The sequence below is a fragment of the Hemiscyllium ocellatum genome, chromosome 7 (genome assembly GCF_020745735.1).
Source record: "Hemiscyllium ocellatum isolate sHemOce1 chromosome 7, sHemOce1.pat.X.cur, whole genome shotgun sequence".
Classification (NCBI taxonomy): domain Eukaryota; kingdom Metazoa; phylum Chordata; class Chondrichthyes; order Orectolobiformes; family Hemiscylliidae; genus Hemiscyllium; species Hemiscyllium ocellatum.
Genome location: NC_083407.1, coordinates 6163238 through 6182978, shown reverse-complemented (window position 1 = coordinate 6182978; position 19741 = coordinate 6163238). Strand labels below are relative to the sequence as shown.

Sequence of the window (19741 nt, the reverse complement as noted above, 5' to 3'; positions counted from 1 at the left end):
TGAAAAGTCGTCTTCTGTGCTGTGCCATCCTACAGCAATGTGCCATCCTACAGCAATGTGCCATCCTACAGCAATATCCTTTCCTCTGGTTGATGGAATGGAAAGCAGTTGAGGCTTTTGACCAAGGTTCTGCCTCGCACATCCATAAAATCACCACCAGGGGGGCCATTCCCTTAAAACATGATGGCCAAGGCAGGGGTCTCCAAGCAGCATAAAGAATAAATTGGCAACATGTGTTCCAACACTTGGATCAAAGGTAGAAGACTGAGGGTGGTGGCGGAGAGTTGTTTTTCAGATTGGAGGCCTGTGACCAGAGGGGTGCCACAGGATCAGTGCTGGATCTACTGCTTTTCATCATTTATATAAATGATTTGGATGTAAGCATAAGAGGTATAGTTAGTAAGTTTGCAGAAGACACCAAAATTGGAGGTGTAGTGGACAGCGAAGAGGGCCAATGGACTGAGGAGTGGCAGATGGAGTTTAATTTAGATAAATGCGAGGTGCTACATTTTTGGAAAGGCAAATCAGAGCGGAGTTTATACACTTAACGGTAAGGTCCTGGGGAGTATTGCTAAACAAAGAGACCTTGGAGTGCAGGTTCATAGCTCCTTGAAAGTGGAGTCGCAGGTAGATAGGATAGTGAAGAAGGCGTTTGGTATGCTTACCTTTATTGGTCAGAGTATTGAGTACAGGAGTTGGGAGGTCATGTTGTGGCTGTACAGGACATTGGTTAGGCCACTGTTGGAATATTGCGTGCAATTCTGGTCTCCTTCCTATTGAAAAGATGTTGTGAAACTAGAAAGGGTTCAGAAAAGATTTACAAGGATGTTGCCAGGGTTGGAGGATTTGAGCTCTAGGGAGAGGCTGAACAGGCTGGGGCTGTTTTCCCTGGAGCGTCGGAGGCTGAGGGGTGACCTTATAGAGGTTTACAAAATCATGAAGAGCATGGATAGGGTAAATAGACAAGGTATTTTCCCTGGGGTGGGTGAGTCCAGAACTAGAGGGCATAGGTTTAAGGTGAGATGGGGCAAGATTTAAAAGGGACCTAAGGGGCAACTTTTTCACACAGAAGGTGGTACGCGTATGGAATGAGCTGCCAGAGGAAGTGGTGGAGGCTAGTACAATTACAACATTTAAAAGACATCTGGATGGGTTCATGTATAAGAAGGGTTTGGAGGGATATGGGCCAAGTGCTGGCAAAATGGGAGTACATTAGGTTAGGATATCTGGTCGGCATGGACGGGTTGGACTGAAAGGTCTGTTTCTGTGCTGTACATCGCTATGATTCTGTGACATGTGTTCCAACATTGTGTGCTCCAACATTTGAGAGGAATTTGCAGAAATACTCAAAGGGGAAAAGCCTTCTGGGTTGGAGGGAGATAACAGCCCAGTGAGATTAATTGGCTGCTCTTTCAGCGTTTCAAAGACATTGAGACATCCAAAGGCATGATGGAGGTGACTGGTGGATTCGGGAAGAATGTTTCCTGTTGTGTGAAAGATGGGGACTAGGGGACATAGCTGGAAAATAAGAGGCAAAGATGGGGAGAAGATGTGAACCTGTGGGTACCAGTTCCCCAGGAAGTGGTGGAGGGCGGGATCCCGGATTATTTACCATGCAGAGTTAGTTGGAATCTTGACTAATGAAGGGATGGCAGGCAATGGGAATAAGCAGGCACTTGCTGTTCATCATCAGACCATCCCATCAGTGAGCTCGAGGGGCTGAATGGCCTACTCCTGCTCCTGTTTCCCATGTTCAGAAGAGCCATCAGTAATCCAACAGCTTCCTGCTATTGTTCTGTATATGTCGGTGTGTGCATGATTGTCTTGATATTGGATGAGAACTTCCAAGTGATGGAATTGCTGGAAGATCTCCGGGTATGTTCCGACTCTAATTAGGAGCTGCAGGATTGGGTGGAATCTTGCGGAGGAGGGGGATTTTAGTTCCGTCTGGATCAGGCTGTGACTGGGATTGTGGGATCCTCAGTAAAGGGGCAGGTATCCATCCCAGCACTGAGCTCCTCCTAACAAGGACAACAGCAGGGGCTCCGTACTGACACCAAAAACAGTCCCACTGCATGGAGAAAAAAGGACATTTGGGCCACGTCTGTGCAGGTTAGGGTGGATTGGTCATGCTAAATTGCCCATAGTGTTCAGGGATGTGTAGGTTAGGTGGATTAATCAGGGGTAAATGTAGAGTAGTAGGGTAGGGAAATGGGTGTGGGTGGGATATTCTTTGGAGGGTTGGTGTGGACTTGTTGGGCCAAATGGCCTGTTTCCACACTGTAGGGATTCAGTGATATGAATCCGAACTGGCTCTTTGATACAACTCTCCGACCAGTTCTACTCTCTCTTTCCGGTCTCCCCCCAACCCTCCAGGGCCTTGTGTATTTTGCAATTCCCTTTGGAAAGTTCCTAGGAATGCTGTCTGTACTGTCCTTTCAGTCAGCACCTCCCAGCAGTCAAAGGCTCTGTCCCTGAATCCCTGCTGGATGACTCGATGCCTTGATCTAAGTCAATACCCCTCTTGATCTTGTCTTCTTTGTGAGCAGGAGCAGTCCCTTGCTATCTACTCTGCCCTGCTCATGATGTTGAGAACCTCTGTCTGATCTCCCTCTCAACCTTCTTCTCTCCAAACTGCTTCAATCAAACCTCATCATCGACGTGGGTTTCTGAGCAAAACCCCTTCCTGGACTTCAAACATGGTTTCCTCTCTTATACAGAGGCCACCGGATCTGCTGAGTTTCTCCAATATTTTCTATTTTTATTCGAGCCCAAGATAATTTTCTCGGACATGGGTTCAAGCCTCTGTATGAGGGCTGATAGAATTTACCCTCATCGAACACATTTAGGATACAAGGTGTAAGTGAGGACTGCAGATCAGAGCTTAAAAATGTGTTGCTGGAAAAGTGCAGCAGGTCAGACATCATCAAAGGAGCAGGAGAATCGGCGTTTCGGGCATAAGCCCTTCTTCAGGAATCAAACGTCAATACTCCTGCTCCTTTGATGCTGCCTGACCTGCTGCGCTTTTCCAGCAACACATTTTTAAGCTCTGATTTCCAGCATCTGCAGTCCTCACTTTCTCCTAGATGCTGGAGATCAGTCAAGATTAGAGTGGTGCTGGAAAAGCACAGCAGGTCAGGCAGCACCCGAGGAGCAGAAAAATTGACAAAGGGCTTTTGCCCGAAACGTCGATTTTCCTGAATTTAGGATGTAAAGCGAGTCTCAGTGAGAGGGACCAGGAATCTATTGCCAATGGTCAGAAAACCCCATCGGGGTCACTAATGTCTTTTAGGGAAGGACACTGCCATCCTCAACTGGTCAGGCCTCCATCTGACTCCAGACCCACAGCAGTGCGGTTGGCACTTACCCACCCTCTGGGCAATTAGGGATGGGCAATAAATGCTGGCCCAGCCAGAGACACCCTCATTCCGTGAACAATGAGATGAATTTGTTCCTCTTTAATAAACTAGATACAGAGATCCCATTGAAGATGCTAAAGGGATTCACATAATTGTTATCAACACCCCAAAGCTACATCCCACAGGAAAGTGAGAGGTGACTCATAAGAGATGTTTAAATTTGGAATTCCCCCTCCCAGGGCAGAGCTGAGGAAGTGGTACCCTGCTGAGGGGCAAGTGTGTTACAGCTGATGCCCTCTCCGCACTCCCTGGCTGGAGAGAAACAATCCCACGGGACATTTGGGAGACTGCAGTTACTCCCCACATCCCAGTAGATAATTATCCCACAGAGTGCCCAGAAAGCTGCACCCTTGGGGAAGGGACCAAGGCAAGATCCTTCAGTAAGGGACAGCCCAAATACATTCAATCACCAATTCAGCAGAGATATCATTCCACAAGGAATGGGGACTCACTCCCAGAGGGAGTGGGGGAGAATGGGAGACTCACTCCCATAGGGAGTGGGGGAGAATGGAGTCTCACTCCCACAGGGAGTGGGGGAGAATGGGAGACTCACTCCCACAGGGTGTGGGGGAGAATGGGAGACTCATTCCCACAGGGAGTGGGGGAGAATGGAGACTCACTCCCATGGGGAGTGGGGGAGAATGGGAGACTCACTCCCACAGGAAGTGGGGGAGAATGGAGTCTCACTCCCACAGGGAGTGGGGGAGAATGGGAAACTCACTCCCACAGGGAGTGGGGGAGAATGGAGTCTCACTCCCACAGGGAGTGGGGGTATGGAGGGAAAGAATTGGGGACTGGGCTCCCATGGGGAGAAGGGATAATGGGGGCTCACTTCTACAGGGATTGTGGGAAGAGGAACAGCATGGATACATCCAGGAGAAGCTACATATTGAGGTGATACAGAAAGGAAATGCTGATTAAGTGAGATTGGGAGGGATAGTAGGAGTGTTGTCTTGAGCATGTGCACTAGAACAGAGCAATAGGGCTGAATGGCCTCTTTCTGTGCTCTAATTGTGATATAAAGATGTTGAAAATAGAAGATCCCTGCAGTTCTCTGATTTATAAACAGCAACTGAAACTCTTTACTCAAGTGTAGCTGACACACTCAAACAAAAGCAAAATCCTGTGAATTCTGGAACCTGCAATAAGACAGAATACGCTGGAGAGACTCAGCAGGTCTGACAGAGTCTGTGAAGAGACAAACAGGGGTTCTAGTTCAATACAAACAATCTTAAGAGCAGCACGTTGCAGATCATAACTTTTGAAGAACTGGACTCGAGACATTAACTGTGTTTCTTTCTGGAGGGAAGCCTCAGACCTGCTGAGTTTCTCCAGTATTTATAGAACATAGAACATAGAAGGATACAGTGCAGTACAGGCCCTTCGGCCCTCGATGTTGCGCCGACCGAATCCTACCTAACCTATACTAGCCCAATAACTTCCAAATGCCTATCCAATGCCCGCTTAAATGACCAAATGCCCGCTTAAATTTCTGGAGGGTCAGTGCTGAGGGAGTGCAATACTGTCGGAAGGTCAGTACTGAGGGAGTGTCACACTGTTGGAGGGTCAGTGCTGAGGGAATACCGCACTGTCGGAGGATCAGTGCTGAGGGAATATCATACTGTCGCAGGGTCAGTACTGAAGGAGTGCTGCACTGTTGGAGGGTCAGTACTGAGGGAGTGCCTCACTGTCGGAGGATCAGTGCTGAGGGAATATCACACTGTCGGAGGGTCAGTACTGAGAGATTACTGCACTGTCGGAGGGTCAGTACTGAGGGAGCACCTCATTGTCGGAGGATCAGTGCTGAGGGAATATCGCACTGTCGGAGGGTCAGAATTGAGAGAGTGCTGCACTGTCAGAGAGGGTGTGGCGCAAATGAGGAGTTAAACTCAGGTACCATTTGCTTTTGTTGGGATCACAATCCCACAACCGAATGGGTGGGGAGAGAGTGAGTGGGGAACCTCTCCCCCATGTCCTGGTAACGTTTACCCCCTCAGCCAGTAACAGGTAAACAGTTCAGGAACACTTTGCTGATAGTGGGAGCTTCCTGTGTGCAAACTGGGACGCTGTCACATCCCGAATTTGTGAAAATGCCTGCGAGAGTAATTGTTTTTGTGATTCTGAATGATGGGAGGTGTTTGAGTAGGTCTCAGTTCAATGGGAATTTGTAGATGATGCTGAAGCAACGGATGGATACTCTCTTGTGGTTTAGAGTCTGCGGTCTCCAGAGGGAGATGGAGAGGCAATGGGGAATACAAGGGGAGGGAGTGGGGTGGTGGTGTGGGATGCGGGACTCCCCAGGTGCAACAGGTTGTCAGGTGTAAGTAGCCCCTTGTGAATTTCATGGCTGTGCCCAGTGTATCTGCTTGCTCAGTGTGGGTCCTCCCATGTGTAGCGTGTTGTGCATGTTGCTGTCACTGTGTAAGTGTGCGTATGTGTGTGTGTGCTTACTGCTGTTAGTAACCATTTAATAATATCTCCTTTCTCTTGCTGCCCCCATGGAAGCGAAGTATTCCGCTCCTGCAGAAAACAAAGTGACGGTATGGAACTGCTTCTGTCTCTCTCTTCTGTTTCTCCGAAAGGACTGAAGTGGGTGGGATCAGTGGGTCTGGGAAATGCAGGGGTCCATCAAAATACATTCCCAAAATGTTACCAGAGATATTCCAGTGGGAATGCTGGGATTGAGGCAGCTTGAGATCATCACAATATCAAAATAAAATTTACCACCTAATCTGTCAAAGGGTAAGTGCTAAGGGAGAGTCACATTGTCAAAGGGTCGGTGCTGAAGGAGTGCCACACTGTTAGAGGGTCAGTACTGAGGGAGTGCCACACTGTTAGAGGGTCAGTACTGAGGGAGTGCCACACTGTTAGAGGGTCAGTGCTGAGGGAGTGCCACACTGTATGAGGGTCAGTGCTGAGGGAGTGCCACACTGTATGAGGGTCAGTGCTGAGGGAGTGCCACACTGTCCGAGGTCAGTGCTGAGGGAGTGCCGCACTGTCCGAGGGTCAGTGCTGAGGGAGTGCCACACTGTAGGAGGGTCAGTGCTAAGGGGAGTGCTGCACTGTCCGAGGGTCAGTGCTGAGGGAGTGTCGCACTGTCGGAGGTCAATGATGAGGGAGTGCCGCACTGTTGGAGGGTCAGTACTGAGGGAGTGCCGCACTGTCCGAGAGTCAGTACTGAGGCAGTGCTGCACTGTCGGAGGATCAGTGCTGAGGGAGTGCCGCACTGTTGGAGGGTCAGTACTGAGGGAGCACTGCACTGTCAGAGGGTCAGTGCTGAGGAAGCACTGCACTGTCGGAGGGTCAGTGCTGAGGGAGTGCGACACTGTTGGAGGGTCAATGATGAGGGAGTGCTGCACTGTCCGAGGGTCAGTGCTGAGGGAGTGTCGCACTGTCAGAGGTCAATGATGAGGGAGTGCTGCACTGTCGGAGGGTCAGTACTGAGGGAGTGCCGCACTGTCAGAGGGTTAGTACTGAGGGAGTGCCGCACTATCCGAGAGTCAGTACTGAGGCAGTGCTGCACTGTCGGAGGGTCAGTACTGAGGGAGTGCCACAGTGTTGGAGGGTCAGTACTGAGGGAGCACTGCACTGTCAGAGGGTCAGTGCTGAGGAAGCGCTGCACTGTTGGCGGGTCAGTGCTGAGGGAGTGCGACACTGTCAGAGGATCAGTGCTGAGGGAGTGCCGCACTGTCGGAGAGTCAGTACTGAGGGAGCACTGTACTGTGACAGTCACTACCTTTTCTGATGGAACTGTAGACGATGGTCCCTCTTGCTTCTCCGTCATGGAAATCCCATGGACAGTCATTTCTGACTCTGATTTGATCAATGATTTTCCCAAAAGTCAGCTTATCCAGTCACGTTCATCTGTTTGTGGGATCTTGCTATGCGCAGATTGGCTGTTGCTTTTCCTACATTATTACACAATGTCAATCTCCTGAATTCCTGTACACCCAACCCATTTGGAATTTCAACATTTGTACGTTCCAAGTCTTCCAAAATCTGTCCTGCTTTCCTCTGCTAATGAGAAAAGCGAATCCACTTGCACATCATCCTTCCTCTCCTTCCCTTGTCTGTGTGTTCCTGTGGCCACCTGGTGTTCTCCTTCCTGTTTGTATTTCCACCAAAGTGTTTTTCTCAGCAAACGAGTGACATTATTGTCTGTCTTTGTTGTCTATGTCTCTAATTTCCATTGTATGTAGCTAAATCTTTCCAACATCCCACCTGTAAAAGTCTTGTTAGTTTGAAAATGCCCCTTTATTTCTACATTCCACTTCCTGTCCATGAACCAATCACTATCCAATATTAAGATATTGTCCCTGAATCTCTGATCTTATCTACTCACCTTTTTGTGTGGAACTTTATCAAATGGATTTTGGAAATGTATCTACTGACTCACCTAGTTCCATTCCCAAAAACATAAAATAAATTCATCAAATAGGATTTCCCTTTCGTAACACCATGTTGACATGCTGTAAATATGTTCCTGCTTTTCAAAGTGCATTGTTTGAGCTAGGTTCCAGCATCTGGAATGTTGCCATTGCTGGCTGGGCCCAGCATTTATTGCCCCCTCCCAAGTTGCCCCTTGAGAAGGTGGGGGTGAGCTGCCTTCTTGACCCGCTGCAGTCCATGTGCTGTGGGTTGACCCACAATGCCCTTAGGGAGGGAATTCCAGGATTCTGACCCAGCGACACTGAAGGAACGGCAATATATTTCCTTGGAGGAGAATTTGCAGGGAATGGTGTTCCCACGTATCTGCTGTCCACTGACGCTCAGTAGCAGCAGTGTGTACCATCTACAAGATGCACTGCAGATATTCACTAAAGAGCTTTAGACAGCACCTTTCAAACCCACACCCACTTCCATCCAGAAGGATAAGGGCAGCAGATCCATGGGAACACCACCCCCTGCAAGTTCCCCTCCAAGCCCCTCATCATCCTGACTTGGAAATATATCACCGTTCCTTCACTGTCACTGGGTCAGAATCCTGGAATTCCCTCCCTAAGGGACATTGTGGGTCAACCGACAGCACATGGACTGCAGCGGTTCAAGAAGGCAGCTCACCCCCCAAGGGGCAACTAGGGATGGGTAATAAATGCTTGGACCAGCCAGCGACACCCACACCTTGTAAACATATAAAATGAAATAGATGGATGTGTTTAAGAGTGAAGCTGGACAAATACAAAGGGAAAAGGAAGGGAAGGAGATGGTGATGGAGTGAGAGCAGGAGGCAGGCGGATGAATCTATTATTTCATGAACCTTTTGGTTAGTGTCTGTTCTGTACGCACATCTAACATGAACCTACCTGAATGAAAGAGGATTCCTTCACTGCCTAACAGTGTCACACTCTGCTTGGGCATCAGAGATGATTCTGTAAATACTGAAGAATTTTATTTTGATCTAGACTCGGAGGAATGTGGCGAAGAGGAAACGTTTGAAACGCAGAAAGTGGAACCCACGGAGGGATACCTCCACCCTCAGCAAGCAGCTGGTCAAAGAGTGTCCACAGGTAGGCCTGAGATCAAAGGGCAGCCCTAGAGAGCAAAGGCACACGTTCCACTGAACACACCTCCTGAGCTGCTCCCTCCATCAAAACAATCCCATCCCCCTGTCAGTCCCCTGCACAACGACAGGTATCACCTTCACATCTTGCAGCCTGTTATTCTTCCTATAAACTCCTTCACCCCCCTCCCTAACTCTGTCACCTCCTTCGGCCCCTGCACCACTCCCGAACTCTGACATCCTCTCCAGCCCATACACTCCTCCCTATCTCTGTTCCATCCCCCAGCCCCTATAGCCCTCCCTATCTCTGTAACCTCCTCCAACCCCTACACCCCCGCCCTACCTCTGTCTCCTCCTCCAGTCCCTTCAACCTCTCCCTATCTCTGTCACCTCCTCCAGCCCCTACACCCCCTCCCTACCTCTGTCTCCTCCTCCAGCTCCTACACCACCTCCCTACCTCTGTCTCCTCCTCCAGTCCCTTCACCCTCTCCCTATCTCTGTAACCTCCACCAGCCCCTACACCCCTCCCTATCTCTGTAACCCCCTCCACCAGCCCCTACACCACCTTTCTATCTCTGTAACCCCCTCCTCCAGCCCCTACACCCCTCCCTATGTCAGTCCTGCCTTCAGCCCCTACACTCCCCTCCTTATCTCTGTAACCCCCTCCAGCCCCTATACCCCCTCCCTATCTCTGTAACCTCCTCCTCCAGCCCCTACACCCCTCCCTATGTCAGTCCTGCCTTCAGCCCCTACACTCCCCTCCTTATCTCTGTAACCCCCTCCAGCCCCTATACCCCCTCCCTATCTCTGTAACCCCCTCCTCCAGCCCCTACACCCCTCCCTATCTCAGTTCTGCCTCCAGCCCCTATACCCCCTTTTCTATCTCTGTAACCTACTCCAGCCCCTATACCCCCTCCCTACCTCTGTCTCCTCCTCCAGCTCCTACATCCCTTCCCTATCACTGTAACCCCCTCCAGCCCCTACACCCCCTCCCTGCCTCTGTCACCTCCTCCAACCCCTACACCCCCTCCCTGCCTCTGTCTCCTCCTCCAGCCCCTACACCCCCTCCCTATCTCTGTCATCTCGTCCAGCCCCTACACCCCCTCCCTACCTCTGTCCTCTCCTCCAGTCCCTACACTCACTGCCTATCCCTCTCCCCTCCAGTCTCTACATTCCTCCCTATCTCTGTCCTCTCCTCCAGAACCTATACCCTCTCCCTATATCTGTAACTGCCTCCAGCCCCTACACCCCCTCCCTATCTCTGTCTCCTCCTCCAGCCCCAACACCCCCTCCCTATCTCTGTCTCCTCCTCCAGCCCCTACACCCCCTCCCTATCTCTGTCTCCTCCTCCAGCCACTACACCCCCTCCCTACCTCTGTCTCCTCCTCCAGCCCCTACACCCCCGCCCTATCTCTGTAACCCCCTCCTCCAGCCCCTACAACCCCTCCATACCACTGTCTCCTCCTCCAGCCTCTACACCCCTTCCTGATCACTATAAACCCCTCCAGCCCCTACATCCCCTCCCTATCTCTGTCACCCCCTCCAGCCCCTACACACCCTCCCTACCTCTGTCCCCTCCTCCAGTCCCTACACTCACTGCCTATCCCTCTTCCCTTCTCCAGTCTCTACATTCCTCCCTATCTCTGTCCTCTCCTCCAGAACCTATACCCTCTCCCTATATCTGTAACCGCCTCCAGCCCCTACACCTCCTCCCTATCTCTGTTTCCTCCTCCAGCCCCTACATCTCCTCCCTATCTCTGTCTCCTCCTCCAGCCCCTACACCCCCTCCTATCTCTGTAACATTCTCCAGCCCCCAAACTCTCTCCTTACCTCTGTCAACCCCTCCAGCCCCTTCACCCCCTCCCTATCTCTGTCACCTCCTCCAGCCCCTACACCTCCTCCTTATCTCTGTCCCTGATTCCAGACCCTACCCCCTCCCTATCTCTGTCTCCTCCTCCAGCCCCTACACCCCCTCCCTACCTTTGTCTCCTCCTATAGCCCCTACACCCTCTCCCTATCTCTTTAACCCCCTCCAGCCCCTACACCTTTTCCTATCTCTGTCTCCTCCTCCAGCCACTCCACCCCCTCCCTATCTCTGTAACCTCCTCCAGCCCCTAACCCCCTCCCTACCTCTGTCACCTCCTCCAACCCCCAACCCCTATCTCTGTCACCTCCTCCAGCCCCTATACCCCCTTCCTATTTCTGTAACCTCGTTCAGTCCCTATACCCCCTCCCTATCACCCCCTCCAGCCCCTACACCCCTTCCCTATCTCTACCACCTCCTCCTGCCCCTACTCCCTCTCTCTGTCAACCCCTCCAGACCCTACATCCCCTCCCTATCTCTATCACCTCCTCCTGCCCCTACACCCCTTCCCTATCTCTTTCACCCCCTCCTGTCCCTACACCCCCTCCCTATCTGTTTCACCCCCTCCAGACCCGACACCCCCTCTATCACCCCCTCCAGGCCTGATGACCATCTGGGATCTCTGTGTGTTCCCCAGTTCCAGCCTTTGTGTGACTCCCTGATTCCCATCGCTCCACCAGCAGTGTCTGTGCCTTCAGATTCCTGGGCTCTCCCCCCCGTCATTCCCTCCCAGAACCTCCCATCCTTTACACTCTTGGTCAGCCCGGTGTCTTTGACCAAGGCTTTCTCGTGTCCACTCTCTGTTTGTGACGGTCTCTGTCCCTAAAATGCGGTGGTCCTTGTGCTAGGATTCTGAGATAGCTCACTTCTCTTTGAGCTGAGCTTGGTTATTGGCTGGTTTCGCTTACTTTGACTCCATCATAACCTTTAGAGTCATTCAGTTACATTTCACGCAAACATGCAAATTAGAAGCAGGAGCAGGCTGCTCAGCCCATCATCTCTGCCTCCCCGTTCTGTTCTCTCATGGTCCTCAGTTTTATGCCTTTGGAATGTTGGCATCGTGGGAATTCCTGCCCACCATGTCTCCCTCCTTGTCTCAAGGGTGGCTGTGGGTGGTGGAGTGCCATTTTGTTCAAAATGTTGGGTGTTCCCCTTGCCCACCACAGGAAGTCGTTACACGCTTTCAGTGCTTTTGTACATCTTACCCTTTCACTGAGTGAGTGATATTGTCCACTGAGCCACCATTAGCCCCACTACAGTGAGCTGAGCATAAGCTCGAGGCTGACATTCCCCATGCAGTACCAAGACAGTGCCACACTGTCTGAGGTACCATCTGTCTGATGAGGTGTTCAAAACTAGTATCTAGGAGCAGGAGGAGGCCATTCAGCCCCTTGAGCCTGATCTGCCATTAAATACAATTGTCATCTCCATGTTCCTGTCCACCCTCCATAACACTTCACCAAATAAAAATCTGTCTAGCTCCTACTTCAATTTATTCAATGTCCCAGCATCCACTGCACTCTGGGCATGGAGTTCCGTAGATGGGAAGGAAATGGCCCTCACAGTAATATAGAACATAGAACATTACAGCGCAGTACAGGCCCTTCGGCCCTCGATGTTGCGCCGCCCTGTCATACTAATCTGAAGCCCATCCCTCCTGCACTATTCTATGTACGTCCATGTGCCTGTCCAATGACAACTTAAATGTACTTTAACTTGGCGAATCTACTACCGTTGCAGGCAAAGCATTCCATACCCTCACTACTCTCTGAGTAAAGAAACTACCTCTGACATCTGTCTTATGCCTATCTCCACTCACTTTAAAGTTGTGTCCCCTCGTGTTTGCCGTCCCTATACTTGGAAAAAGGCTCTCCCTGTCCACCCTATCTAACCCTCTGATTATCTTGTATGTCTCTATTAAGTCATCTCTCAACCTTCTCCTCTCTAACGAGAACAGCCTCAAGGCCCTCAGCCTTTCCTCGTAAGACCTTCCCGCCATACCAGGCAACATCCTAGTAAATCTCCTCTGCTCCCTTTCCAAAGCTTCCACATCCTTCTTATAATGCGGTGACCAGAACTGTACACAATACTCCAAGTGTGGCCGTACCAGAGCTTTGTACAGCTGCAGCATAACCTCCTGGTTCCGGAACTCAATCCCTCTATTAATAAAGGCCAAGACACTGTATGCCTTCTTAACAACCCTGTGAATCTGGGTGGCAACTTTCAGGGATCTGTGTTCATGGACACCGAGATCTCTCTGCTCATCTGCATTCCCAAGGATCTTACCATTAGCCCAGTACTTTGCATTCCGATTACTCTGACCAAAGTGAATCACCTCACACTTGTCCACATTAAACTCCATTTGCCACCTCTCAGCCCAGCTCTGCAGCTTATCTATGTCTCTCTGCATTCTGCACCCCGGCCGACCCATTGTCTCAGCATGCTCCTGCCCCACTGAACTCTACCTACCTCGACCCCCTAGTCCAGGAACTCCCCACATACATTCGAGACACCACCCACGCCCTCCACCTCCTCCAAGACTTCCGTTTCCCCGGCCCCCAACGCCTCATCTTCACCATGGATATCCAATCCCTCTACACCTCCATCCGCCATGACCAGGGCATCCAAGCACTCCGTTTATTCCTCTCCAGACGTCCCCAACAGTACCCTTCCACCGACACTCTCATTCGTCTGGCCGAACTGGTCCTCACCTGAAGAATTTCCCCTTCGAATCTTCCCACTTCCTCCAGACCAAAGGGGTAGCGATGGGCACATGTATGGCCCCCAGCTATGCCTGTCTCTTTGTTGGCTACGTAGAACAGTTAATCTTCCATAATTACACCGGCACCACTCCCCATCTCTTCCTACGCTACATTGATGACTGCATTGGCGCCACCTCGTGCTCCCGTGAGGAGGTTGAGCAATTCATCAACTTCACCAACACATTCCACCCTGACCTTAAATTTACCTGGACCACCTCTGACACCTCCCTCCCCTTCCTGGATCTCTTCATTTCCATTAATAACGATTGACTTGGCACCGACATTTTTTACAAACCCACCGACTCCCACAACTACCTGGATTACACCTCTTCCCACCTTACCTCCTGCAAAAATGCCATCCCGTATTCCCAATTCCTCTGCTTCCGCCGTATCTGCTCCCAGGAGGACCAGTTCCATCATAGAACACACTAGATGGCGTCCTTCTTTAGAGACCGCAATTTCCCTTCCCACATGGTTAAAGATGCCCTCCAACGCATCTCGTCCACATCCCACACCTCCACCCTCAGACCCCACCCCTCCAAACGTAACAAGAACAGAATGCCCCTGGTGCTCACCTTCCACCCTACAAACCTTCGCATAAACCAAATCATCCGCCAACATTTCTGCCACCTCCAAAAAGACCCCACCACCAGGGATATATTTCCCTCCCCACCCCTTTCCGCCTTCCGCAAAGACCGTTCTCTCCATGACTACTTGGTCAGGTCCACGCCCCCCTACAACCCACCCTCCCATCCTGGCACTTTCCCCTGCCACTGCAGGAACTGTAAAACCTGTGCCCACACCTCCTCCCTCACCTCTATCCAAGGCCCTAAAGGAGCCTTCCACATCCATCAAAGTTTTACCTGCACATCCACTAATATCATTTATTGTATCTGCTGCTCCCGATGTGGTCTCCTCTACATTAGGGAGACTGGGTGCCTCCTAGCAGTGCGCTTTTGGGAACATCTCCGGGACACCTGCACCAATAAACCCCGTGGCCCAACATTTCAACTCCCCCTCCCACTCTACCGAGGACATGGAGATCCTGGGCCTCCTTCACCGCTGCTCCCTCACCACCAGACACCTGGAGGAAGAACGCCTCATCTTCCGCCTCGGAACACTTCAACGACAGGGCATCAACGTGGACTTCAACAGTTTCCTCATTTCCCCTTCCCCCACCTCACCCTAGTTCCAAACTTCCAGCTCAGCACTGTCCCCATGACTTGTCCGGACTTGTCCTACCTGCCTATCTCCTTTTCCACCTATCTACTCTACCCTCTCCTCCCTGACCTATCACCTTCATCCCCTCCCCCACTCACCCATTGTACTCTATGCTACTCTCTCCCCACCCCCACCCTCCTCTAGCTTATCTCTCCACGCTTCAGGCTCACTGCCTTTATTCCTGATGAAGGGCTTTTGCCCGAAACTTCGATTTCGCTGCACTTTGGATGCTGCCTGAACTGCTGTGCTCTTCCAGCATCACTAATCCAGAATCTGGTTTCCAGCATCTGCAGTCATTGTTTTTACCTCATTTATGTCTCTCTGCAACCTACTACATCCTTTGTCACTATCCACAACTCCACCGACCTTAGTGTCGTCCGCAACTTTACTAACTCACCCTTTTTAATCCCTCATCCAGATCATTTATAAAAATGACGAACAGCAGTGGACCCAACACTGACCCTTGCGGTACGCCGCTAGTAACTAGACACCAAGATGAACATGTTCCATCAACTACAACCCTCTTTTTTTTCTTTTAGCAAGCCAATTACTGATCCAAACTGCTATATCTCCCACAATCCCATTCCTCCACATTTTATTTAATAGTCTACTGTGGGGAACCTTATCGAATGCCTTGCTGAAATCCATATACACCACATCAACCGGTTTACTCTCATCTACCTGTTTGGTCACTTTGTCAAAAAACTCAATAAGATTCGTTAGGCACGACCTACCCTTCACAAAACCATGCTGACTGTCCCTGATCAGATTATTCTTTTCTAGATGGTTATAAGTCCTATCTCTTTATAACCTTTTCCAACACTTTACCGACAACTGAAGTGAGACTCACTGGTCTGTAATTACCAGGATTGTCTCTACTACCCTTTTTGAACAAGGGAACCACATTTACTATCCTCCAGTCCTCAGGCACTATTCCTGTAGACAATGACGATTTGAAGATCACTGCCAAAGGCTCGGCAATCTCTTCCCTTGCTTCCTAGACGATCCTAGGATAGATCCTATTCGGCCCAGGGGACTTGTCTATTTTCACACTCTGCAGTATTTCTAATACCTCTTCCTTGTGAACCTCAATCTCTTCTAGGTAAAAACAATTACTGCAGATGCTGGAAACTAGATTCTGGATCAGTGATGCTGGAAGAGCACAGCAGTTCAGGCAGCATCGGAGGAGCAGCGAAATCGACGTTTCGGGCAAAAGCCCTTCATCAGGAATAAAGGCAGTGAGCTGGAAGCATGGAGAGATAAGCTAGGAGTATCTCTCCATGCTTCCAGCTCACTGCTTTTATTCCTGATCAAGGGCTTTTGCCCAAAACGTCGATTTCACTGCTCGGTTGCTGTCTGAACTGCTGTGCTCTTCCAGCACCACTGATCCAGAATCAATCTCTTGTAGTCTAGATGCAAGTATCTCTGTGTCTTCCTCGCCAACATTTTCGTTTTCTATTGTGATATTGCAAGGTATTAATCCAGAGAGCCAGGCAATGTCCTGGGGACCCAGGTTCGAATCTTGCCACGGCAGATGGTGGAATTTCAATTGAATAGATATCTGGAATTAAAAATCTAACCATAGAATCCCTACAGTATAGAAACAAGTCCACACCGACCCTCTGAAGAATAACCCATTTCCCTACCCTATTACTCTACATATTAACCCTGACTAATGCACCCAACCTACACATCCCTGAACACTGAGCAATAATGATGACCATGAGTCCATTGTTGATTGTCAGAAAAACCCATCTGGGTCACTGATGTCCTTTAGAGAAGGAAACTGCTGTCCTTACCTAGTGTAGCCTACATGTGACTCCAACCCACAACAATGGTTATTAATTGCCCTCTGGGCCCAGCCAGAGATATGCTTTTCCTATGATGAAATAAAAGATTCATGACACTTTGAGAGAAGTAATTTCTCCCAATCTCTGTTTTAATCTGCTCCCCATCCTAAAGCAATGATCCCTTGACCTAGACTATCCCATATGAGGCAGCATCCTCTCTCTCTCTCTCTCAATCCCCTATAGCATCTTCTCAACCCCAATTCGATTTCCTGTCATTCTTCTCAACTCCAGAGAGTATCTGTCTAAACTGCTCAAACTCTCTTCATTTAACAAAGCCCTCATCTCTGGAATTAATCAAGTGAACCTCCTCAGAGCTGCTTCCAATGTGATTACATCCCTCTGGTTAAACTGTCCCCTCACATGGCTGAAAAGATCCCGTGAGCTGTATTTCTAAGAAGACCAGGGGAACTCTCTCCAGAGAGTTGGCTAAAGTTTATCCCTCAATCCCTAGCAGACGGTCTGCTCATTCTTACATTGCTGTTTGCAGGATCTTGCTGATCACAAATTGTCTGTCACATTCTTCACCTTACAACAGTGAACATAGAACATAGAACATTACAGCACAGTACAGGCCCTTCGGCCCTCAATGTTGCACCGACCTGTGGAACCAATCTGAAGCCCACCTAACCTACACTATTCTATTTTCATCCATATGTTTAGCCAGTGACATTGGACCTTAAAGTTGGCGAGTCTACTACTGTTGCAGGCAGTGTATTCATACCCCTACTACTCTCTGAGTAAAGAACCTATCTCTGACAAACAACAAAGAAAATTTACAGTGCAGTAACAGGCCCTTTGGCCCTCCAAGCCTGAGCCGATCCAAATGTACTGTCTAAACCTGTTGGTCTATTCCTAAGCATCTGTATCCCTCTGCTCCCCACCTACTCATGCATCTGTCCAGACACATCTTAAATGAATCTACCGTGCCTGCCTCTACCACCTCTGCTGGCATCGCGTTCCAGACACCCACCCCCCTCTGTGTGAAGTACTTGCCGTGTGTATCCCCCTTAAACTTTCCACCTCTCACCTTGAAAGCGTGACCTCTCGTTAATGAATCCTTCACTCTGGGAAAAAGCTTATCTCTGTCTACCCTGTCCATACCCTTCATGATTTTGTAAACGTTAATCAGGTCCCCCCTCAATCTCCTTTTTTCTAATGAAAACAATCCTAACCTACTCAACCTCCCTTCATAGCTAGCACCTTCCATACCAGGTAATATCCTCGTAAACCTTCTCTGCACCCTCTCCAAAGCGTCCACATCCTTTTGGTAATGTGGTGACCAGAACTGTACACAGTATTCTGAATACGGCTGAACCAATGTCTTGTACAATTTTAACATGACCTGCCAGCTCTTATACTCAACATCCCTTCCAGTGAAGGCAAGCTTACTGTATGCCTTCTTGACCACTCTATCCACCTGTGCAGCAACCTTCAGGGTACAATGGCCCTGCACTCCCAGATCTCTCTGCCCATCAATTTTTCCCAAGACTCTTCCATTCATTGTATAATTTGCTCTAGAATTAGTCTTGCCTCAATGCATCACCTCACATTTGCCTGGATTGAAACCATCTGCCACTTTTCTGCCCACCTCTCCAGTCTATCTATACCCTCCTGTATTCTCTGACAGTCCCTTATGCTTTCTGTTACTCCACCAATCTTCATGTCATCTGCAAACTTGCTGATCATACCAACAGTGCCTTTTTCCATATTACATTTCTGCATATTACAAATAACAGTGGCCCCAACACTGAACCCTGAGGAACACCTTTCTCCATTTTGAGAAACTCCCTTCAACTACTACTCTCTGTCTCCTGTTGCTCAACCAGTTCTTTATCCACCTAGCTGGAACACCTGCACACCATGTGACTTCACTTTCTCCATTAGTCTACCATGGGGAACCTTATCAAACGCCTTCCTAAAGTCAATGTATATGACATCAACAGCCCTTCCTTCATCTATCAACTTGGTCACTTCCTCGAAGAACTCTATTAAGTTGGTAAGGCACGATCTCTCTCGCACAAAACCATGTTGCCTATCGCTGATAAGCCCATTCTTTTCTAAATATAAATAGATTTTCTCCCTCAGTACCTTCTCCAGCAACTTTCCCACCACTGACGTCAGGCTCACTGGTCTGTAGTTAGCCAGAATATCCCTACTATCCTTCTTGTACAGGGAGACAACATGAGCAACCCTCCAGCACCTCATCTGTATTTAAGGATGCCACAAAGAAATCTGTCAGGGCCCCAGCTATTTCCTCTTTTGCCTCCCTTAGCAACCTGGGATAGATGCCATCTGGTCCTGGAGATTTGTCCACCTTAATAACCTCTAGCCTACCCAACACATCTTCCCTACTTATGTCAATGTGATCCAGATTAATCAAACTCTATCCCTAATTTCAACATTCATCATGTTCCTCTCCTCAGTGAACACTGATGCAAAGTAATCATTCAGAATCTCACCCCATTCTCTCAGGTTCAACACACAGCCTTCCTTCGTTAACCTTTAGTGGACAAATCCTTTCTCTAGTTACCCACTTGCTTCTTATATAAGAATAAAATGCTTTGGGATTCTCCTTAATTCTGCTCGCTAAAGCTATTTCATGACCCCTTTTAGCCTGCTTGATTCCTTGTTTAAGACTTGTCCTACCCTCCCGATATTCCTCCAGGGACTGTTCTGTTCTTAGCTGCCTAGACCTTATGTACGCTTCCCTTTTCCTCTTGGCTAAACGTACAATTTCTCCTGTCATCCACGGTTCTCAAATCTTGCCTTTCCTATCCTTTGCTTTCAACAGGACATGCCTATCCTGCACTATCTTTAACCTATCTTTGAAAGCCTCCCACATCTCAAATATGGACTTCCCTGCAAATAGCTGTATCCAATTCACATTTCCAAGCTCCTGCCTAATTTTGGTATAATTGGCCTTGGCCCAGGTTAGTACTCTTCCCTTAGGACCACTCTCTTCTTTATCTACGAGTATTCTAAAACTTACAGAATTGTGGTCACTGTTTCCAAAGAAATCCCCCACCACAATGTCTACCACCTGTCCTGGCTCGTTCCCCAGTACCAGGTCCAATATGGCCCCTTCCCTTGCCGGATTATTGACATCTGTCCTACATCTATTACCC

At 49.4% G+C, this 19741-nt stretch overlaps 1 protein-coding gene across 1 annotated transcript in view; it reads left to right on the top strand.

The window, feature by feature from the left end:
• LOC132817311 (striated muscle preferentially expressed protein kinase-like) overlaps nucleotides 1–19741 on the top strand; it is a 123573-nt gene that overhangs the window by 103161 nt on the left and 671 nt on the right. The window contains exon 2 of the mRNA XM_060827722.1: nucleotides 8822–8926. Coding sequence (XP_060683705.1) covers nucleotides 8822–8926 — 105 coding nt within the window. The remainder of the gene's footprint in view (nucleotides 1–8821; nucleotides 8927–19741) is intronic.